Below are 8,181 nucleotides of genomic sequence, written 5' to 3' on the forward strand. Positions count from 1 at the left end.
CTCTCTAATTGAGTTTGTGTGACCCTTGAAACGGCACATTAATACCGTAATTGAGAATATATAGTCCTTGAGCCTTGAACTGCCTAGGATACGACTACCGCCAAATGAAGAATTTTGCATCTACATTAGATTAGCTTCTGGCACATAGGATTTGGGTGAAGGAACCTCCCTAGCACCCAACACTCTCTTGTCTTGAATTTTTCGCAAATTACTTTAGCATTGCAGTTTTATTTTTAGCAATTTTCTGTTTTTGGATCTCATATTTAGTTTAAGTAAGTATTCACAATCAAAAATCACAATTTCGGATACTTGTTGCTAGGATAATTTGTATTTGTGCTTAGTTGTCAGTAACCAAGTGGGGGTTCCCTATTCCCTTGGGTACGATACTTGGAGCTTAATTTATTTGCCCTAAACTTGATGACCGTGTTGTATTACGCGTGAGGCGCTAGTATAGGCACCGAATCAGGTATACTATAAGGCGGCAGTTAGAGGGTACTGCCAACTAACTATCTCATGCCATCTAGAAGGTATTGTCGACTTGATGACGCATCGGAGGGTACTGCCGACTAGATTATTACCTGGAGCTTGGAGGGTACTACCGACCATGTAATGCATGCATGCGCTAACATAATCATCATTCATAATTTATTTCTGTGATGACCTAGATTTTCGCTATTTAATTCTTGCAATTAATAATGAACCAGTTGTATTAATTAATGTTGTTATGCTTTGTTCGTATATTATTCATGATTTGAAATTATTTTTCGAACGAGTAATTATTCAGAACGCGTCGTTTTAGGGAGCTGGAAGTTTAACTTTTCATATGTTGTGATTCTCCGAAAACTTCCTGCACGAAAGTTGTAGATCGTGTCAATACGAGTTCATGAACATGAGGTACACATAAATCGAAGTTGGTACGAGAAAGTTATGGTCAACGGAAGTTATTTCCATTTTTAGAAATTTTGTATAAATAGGGAAATTTCTGGAAAAAGAGCTCACTTTCCCATTTTTGCAAGTTTTCCAGAAAATTCCAGAACTTATTCTCTCTTTATTTTTCGGTAAATCCGACCCGGACCCGTTTTCTTAACCTGACCGGAACTTGCTTCTCCAGTATCTCCAGGCTATGGCACCAACCCAGATCGACTCCTCTTCTCCTTCCGGTCCTTCCTGAGGTGGTCTCTAACACTGATTCTTACCCACGGTGGAGTAATATGAGGCAGCGAAGTTAGGCGGCGGCGGATCCTATCGGTTCTCCCATTTCTGACCATGGCTGGACCTGAAAGCAGTCGTTTTTTGTTCTTGGCAGCATCCTCTTTCGATCCTTGGTAGTGGTGTTGATTGATTTTCAGTGTGGAGCTGCAACTCTCAGTGAACAGTGGTTTTTGGCTAGCGGCGGTGATCGTCGGCGATCTAGGCCAATTTGGATTGAACTCCAGGTATTAAAGTTGCTCCACTTGGTATTCTCTACATTCTGGATGGCTGGGTCATGCTGGTTTTGACTTTGGAAAGGCGGCGCGTGGTGCTCAATAGCTCGAAATTCAATTAAATCGACCCAATAGAAAGTAAAACTGAATTTCAATTTAATCGACCCAACAGCAAAACTCACTATATCAACTAAATTTAGTTGATATAGTGAGCTTGTAGATATGGATTTAATTCAATTTAGTCGACTAAATCCATATCTAGTTGAATTTAATCGAAATCCAATTAAATCGACCCAATAGAAAGTAAAACTCAATTTCAATTTAATCAACTTCATAAATCATGATAAATTAATCATACTCAAATATTATCACAAAAATCAATACGATAATTTAATACTCGAAAATATATATTGCATTCAATTTAATTTAAAAGCAAAGGTCCACTCACTGAAATTCGGTTATGACAGCCGTCCGATGAATTTCTCCTCTAACTTGATGTGCATGTCGTCCTGAACAAAATGATAATAATTAATGATAACAAAATCAAAACTCCTAAACAATAATTCTTCAAAAGCTCGAAATCATATCGAAACAAGCTCAATTTTCATAGGCTATGTTAATTCAATAACTATAACAACCTATTGAAAAATGTGGTTGATCCAACGGTCAGATCTTCCCGAATCGATTCAGAAATTTTGATCATTATCAAACGTCCACCAATCGATACAAAATCCATATCTACAAGCTCTTAATACTAAGCTCTACCCAACACAACAAAGTAGACAACCACAAAAGGCCGAACGCGCCCCCATGTGCGGAAAGCGGCTACGCGTAGGCTCTACGCACCGCCAACTCCAACCCTAGATTGGGTATAAAGACCTTCGCCAAATTATTAATTACAACATTCCTAACAAGTTTTACAACTACAAAAAGTCCAGTTTTAATAGAGGAAGCCGAAATTCACCTCGAACACTTTGGGAGCCCGAAATGCTCAAGTCTTCGATTCTTCTTCCTCCGATCGATTCGATGTCGATGGCTTGATGGCTAGAACCATGGCGGCAAGGGCTTCCAAAAATGGGTGGTGGTGCTGGCTTAAATGGACGAATTTCGGAGATCGAACCGGGTCAAGGGCGACGAATTGCCGAAAAGATTATAGCTTTGACTCTCTTTCTCCGCTGCAAATTGGAGCTAGCGGTAGCCGTGAAGAGGCGTGTCGAATTCAACCGGCCCGATAGTCTGGGGTCAGTATTCGGCTCTGTGATAGGGATAATTGGGAATTAGGCTTCTCTTACTAAAATGGAAACTTTCTGGAAATGGAAAGCTTCCCTTTACATCTCGCTATTTATAGTAAGTTTTTGAAATAGTAACTTTCTTCTTTTCATATCGTAACTTCTTCATACGAATTCTGATTTTAGCATGTCGTATGTCCACGAACTCAGTTTAATATGCTCTACAACTTTCCAAAATGAAGTTTCCTCAAAAACTAAACTTAACAAAAATTCAACTTTTAGTCCCTTAAATGATCGAAACGAAGGTAAAAAGTAAGATTCTTAATTATTTACCGTCTGAATGAAAAGTAAATAAGTAAGTTTAGGTATGTGGCATAGCAAATGGGGGCTTTCAGTGTTATTTTGTCATAATGATGCACCAACAAACATCAATATCTGTCCCAAGGTGACCGGTTGCCGGATTCATTAATGTATGACCAAGATGATAAATATGTATTATAAATATGATCATTAACAACTGCCTTTTAGGTTTCATACAAACTCTATAGAAGCTTATCATTTTACCCTCATGGTTGTGTCAATTCATGAGTGAATTGAGGGGAAAAAAGAAAAAGAGATGGAACAATATGTGATTTTTAGTTTATATTAACTCACCGATCTAGTAGTTGTGATATTTAAATCTCTTTGCTACCAGATTAAGGCTGTCAATTCCGACACGACCCAATAACTCGACTCGAAACCCGCACGAAATAAAGCCGGTTGAACCCGCAAGATTAAAAAGCGGGTCGGCCGTGGGTCAACCCGTCATGACCCATTTAATAAATGAGTTGGCCACGGGTCAACCCGCCAACACGAAGTGAACCCGTATAACCCGAAATTTTGGATGTTGGGAGTATTTGATCATAGGATTAGACAATTTGAAATATTTTGCTTTATAATTATTGGATTTCATTATTTATGAATTATATATAATTATTTATATTCGTCTTGTGGAGTTTTTAGTGAATTTAATCAATTTATGCATTTTTTTTAGTTAAATGGGTCGCATTGTTAATCCTTAAATGAGTCATTTTGTCTAACACGACACAACCTATTTATTAAATGGGTTAAGCGGGTTGGAAACGGGTAACCCGTTTAATAAATAGGTTGTGTCGTGTTAGACAAAATGACTCATTTAAGGATTAACAATGCGACCCATTTAACTAAAAAAAATGCATAAATTGATTAAATTCACTAAAAACTCCACAAGACGAATATAAATAATTATATATAATTCATAAATAATGAAATCCAATAATTATAAAGCAAAATATTGGGTTTGGGTTTAAATTTTTGACATGATTATTAAATGGGTTGGGTTTGAGTTTGTATCTTGCGATACGACAAATACCTTGACCCGACACGAACCTAACCCGACATGACCCATTGACAGCCTTATACCAGGTTGTGGTGTACGTCCTGGATCAAATGGGCGTTGGGTTATATCAATGTCAATCCCTAATTATACGCCATATTAAAAAGCAAACAAGGAAATACTCTATCCTAAAAGGCAAAAAGAGGAGCTTCTAAGTTGTTAATTTCATATGTCAACTTCTTGTGCCTTAATTTCCTTGTCCTCCTCACTTGTAGAGGCTAGGCTAGAGTTTGTGTAATTTTGTTTGTTGTACTTGTATTTGTCAAGGGTTCTTTTCTCGTGTTTTTAATGTTATTACCCTTTGCCAAAAATTAAAAAGTAAAAACTTATTGTGCCTTAATATTACTAGGGGTGGGCAAAAACCGAACCGGGAGCAGAAAACCAGCAGAACCGGGCCGGGAAAAGGGTTCTGGTTACCGAACCGGAAAAAACAGTGAAGAAAAATGCATCAAACCGGACCGGACCGGATCGAACCGGGCCAGACCCGGGTTCTCAATCTGAACTGATCGGAATAAACCGAACCGGCTGAATTTATATAAAATATTAATTTTCATTATTTTTAATAAGTGTCAACTTCTGATTGGTTTCTGATTGGTTTCATGTGAACTTGACCTTACCTGATTTCTCTCCCCGACTCTAACTCAGCCTCTCATTTCTCCTCTTATCTCTCTCGGCCTCTCATCTCTCTCGACCAACCACTATATCAGTCTCTCACAGCCGCCGACCAACAACTACCACATCGCTGACCAACGCCACCTACCAACACCTTTGATCTGCACAACGCCGAGCTCGATCCTCAGCCTATCAACGCCGCCTGCCGACGCCTTCGATTTGCACAACGCCGAGCCCGACTCTTCAACCTTCGATCTAAAATTCTGCACAACGCCGCCTACCAACGACGATGAGCGACGACGCCGATCAACCGAAACCGAACCGGGCCGACTTGAAAGTTCGGGTCACCCGAATTTTTCGGCCCAGTCCATTAACATTCAGTTTCCGGTCCTAATATTCAGCCCACCGAAGAATACGGGTCGGATGCGGTTTTAGCCCAAAACCGGTCCGACCCGACCCGCGCCCACCCCTAAATATTACGACAGTGACTAATCACTATACTTTGAGGGCCATTTTGTCATAACGATGATGCACCAAAAAACATCAATATCTATCTCAATATCTTCTTGTGCCTTAGCCTCAAATAATTCTATTTTCATATGAATACTTGATAATTCTATTTTCATATGAATACTTGTTGCTATCTACGTTCCTTTCTCTCTCACCTTGAAATAACATCAACTTGCTATCTTAAAAAGCTCACATGCATGTGGTGTAGATAATAGCTTCATACTCGTGCAATGGACGTTTATTTTAGGGGAAAATTCTGTTTAGTCCCTGTACTATGACTCTGTTATCGTTTCAGTCCCTGACATTCTAATTTAATCTGAAAAGTCCCTGAGGTCACAATTTCCGTCTAATAGGTCCTCACCGTCCAAATGCTTCGTTAACTAGCTGACGTGGCACACAATTAGATGCCACGTCAGCGCCATGTAAGCGAGGTGGATGGTAAAATGTCCACTGTACCCATGTTCAATTTCCTTTCTCTTTTTTCCTTTTAATTTCTTTCATTCTCTTTTCCTTTTATTTTCTTTACGACCAAATCCACCACCACCGAGCTCTCCACCATCACTACCAAGCTCACCATGTCATCTTTTAACTCTGGTCACTCCTTTCTCTCTTTCTCTTCTCCGAGCGAGAGAAAGTCATACTCGCTCCCAAAATGCTCCGCGTGCCTCATCCAAACCCCCCGAACCCGCGGCGGCTCCGCCACCAACCCTAGCCGCTGGGCCAGTCCCGGCCACGAAGAACAACCCAAAGGCTACCTCTTCAACCAAACCCCTCTACCTCCAGGCCAGTCTCGAAAATGGGATGATTGGGAGCTCCCCTGCTATGTCACCAGCTTTCTCACCATCGTCATCCTCGGCGTCGGACTCAATGCGAAGTCCGATCCCACCACCGAGACCTGGGCCCACCAGAAGGCCCTCGAGCGCCTGGAGATCGAGCATGACTACCTTTCAGCTGAGTCAAAATGAAGATTCGATCCGGGTAAGGAGGTTCTGGATCTAAATTGTTTTTGAGTTCCCGTGGGTTGTTTTCTCTTTGCATTTTTGGGTGAGCTAATCTTCTTAGTTCTTTTAATTTCTACCTAAATGTTATATTAACCAAACACAATATATCATTTCTTTATTCTATTTACTTTTTTCGCACAAGCTCTTTCGAAACTCTGTTTTAAGCTTAAACATGTGTTAACTAATTGATGCTTTTTGGTACCTATATAATAAATGTCAGTCACTGCTTCTTTCTGTTGCCTTTGATATTGAAAGATATATCATTTCTTTATGGTATTTACTTTTTTGGCACAAGCTCTTTCGAAACTCTGTTTTAAGCTTAAACATGTCTTAACTAATTGATGCTTTTTGGTAACTATATAATAAATGTTAGTCACTGCTTCTTTCTGTAGCCTTTGATATTGAAACTCACTGATTGAGATCTTCTTGCAGCTTAGAGTTGATGGAGTGCTTATGAGATTAAGGGATACCCGTATGCACTGTGCTTTTGGAGATAATGTAAATCCCATTATTCTTCGAGAGAGCTGCTGGAGAGAAGCTACATTTCAAGCTTTGGCTGCAGTAAGTTCAAGTTCTATGCTCACTGTCAAACATGTGTAGTTTTGTCTCTACTATGTGGAAACAAAACTATGCTTCTGATTTGTGAATCTCCCCTACTTTCCCAAAATGATTTTGATATGCGACTTATGGAAACTCAACAGGCTTTTTGTAAACCAATGACTAGCCAGGTCCAGGAACTTTTGAGGGATAATACTTGGTTGAAGCATTCTTTTAGGAAAAGATATATAAAGTTTGATCCTCTAATTGTTCGGCATATCTAACTAATTAGGTTATGAAGTCCTTCAAAGTTCAATCGTTCAGATTTTGTTAACAGATGGAATTCATATCGCACAGTTCTTTCTTGCACCGTTCAATCTTCTAATCTGGATAAATTTTGGCAATCTGCTCATCCTTAGGTCAAGCATGTAATATCAAAGATTTGCAAGATAAGTAAATCATAATAATGGAAGTCTGTTAGAATTTGGATTTTAAGTAAGGAGTATATCTTGTCAACCTGTGGTTGTAAATTTTGTCTTCAAGTCAAGTTTTGTTTCCTACTGAAATCTAATATGGTAGTTAACTAAGCATAGCAAGATTTGCTTAAAGATTTTGTAGAAGCAAGATACAATGCTATTCTACATGGCATTCTTTTATTATCTTCATTGTGGGTTTATTGGGTAGACTTGATATGTTTAATCAGCTAACTGATATTTAGCCGATATTGGGTAAACTGGCCACTGATTTTTTCTATATGCTACTTGTTGTCTAATATTTCCTGATTATCATCCTTCTCATTACACCTTCCTTCCTGTAATATGAAAAGACGATTTTATCATAAGTATTTTCTCTTGTATTTGTCATAAAACAAAGGTCTTTCCATTGCTCATTCTCTTTTTCTAATTTAAACAATGCAGAAGGGATACCCTTCTGAAGCTGCTGCCTACAATGATCCAAGTATCATCAGCCAAAGGCTTCCTGTGGTCATGAGCAAGACCCAAAAGCTAAAGGTATCTAGTAACATGTAACACTGTAAATTATCTTAATGCATGAGGATAAATTTCAAATGTTTTGTCAGTGTGGTGGATCCTATTGAATGTAAAAGTTTCTTTGAACCTTCGTTGATATTCTTATTCTATTTCTTGCTTACAACTGCATTTTCTTTCATTTTGTAGTTCAGTTTATTATATCCTGTTCTTCATTCCATTATATGTAGTAATAGAAAGACAGACTAGAAAAATAATCTCTTAGTGAATAACTGAAATTGGAATGTGGATGTATAGAATGAAATGCAGCCACTTTGAGGCATGAAGTGGAACCAAAAAGAAATTTCAGGCTACAGGTACTATTTTTGATGCTTTTACAACAAAGTTTCTCATCTTTTCCTTACTTTTTATAGAGTGTTTATTACAAATGCATGTCGTGATTTTATTTACATTTCAGGCAGTGATCCT

The 8,181-nt window shown here is 38.7% G+C and overlaps 1 protein-coding gene across 1 annotated transcript; it reads left to right on the forward strand.

The window, feature by feature from the left end:
* Positions 1–6,599: 6,599 nt before the first annotated feature.
* Positions 6,600–7,977, forward strand: LOC133707333 (TIP41-like protein). The gene is made up of 3 exons (XM_062132886.1): positions 6,600–6,751; positions 7,645–7,737; positions 7,903–7,977. Exons 1-3 carry the CDS (start codon positions 6,644–6,646, stop codon positions 7,960–7,962), a joined length of 261 nt encoding a protein of 86 aa, XP_061988870.1. The 5' UTR covers positions 6,600–6,643; the 3' UTR covers positions 7,963–7,977.
* The last annotated feature ends 204 nt before the right edge of the window (positions 7,978–8,181 follow it).

This window comes from Rosa rugosa, chromosome 4 (genome assembly GCF_958449725.1).
Source record: "Rosa rugosa chromosome 4, drRosRugo1.1, whole genome shotgun sequence".
NCBI lineage: Eukaryota > Viridiplantae > Streptophyta > Magnoliopsida > Rosales > Rosaceae > Rosa > Rosa rugosa.

Coding starts and splice junctions, on each gene's coding strand:
- LOC133707333 (XM_062132886.1), top strand. CDS start 6,644: ATGAGATTAAGGGATACCCGTATGCACTGTGCTTTTGGAGATAATGTA. Junction 6,752..7,644: donor CATTTCAAGCTTTGGCTGCA/GTAAGTTCAAGT, acceptor TAAACAATGCAG/AAGGGATACCCTTCTGAAGC. Junction 7,738..7,902: donor GCAAGACCCAAAAGCTAAAG/GTATCTAGTAAC, acceptor TTCATTTTGTAG/TTCAGTTTATTATATCCTGT.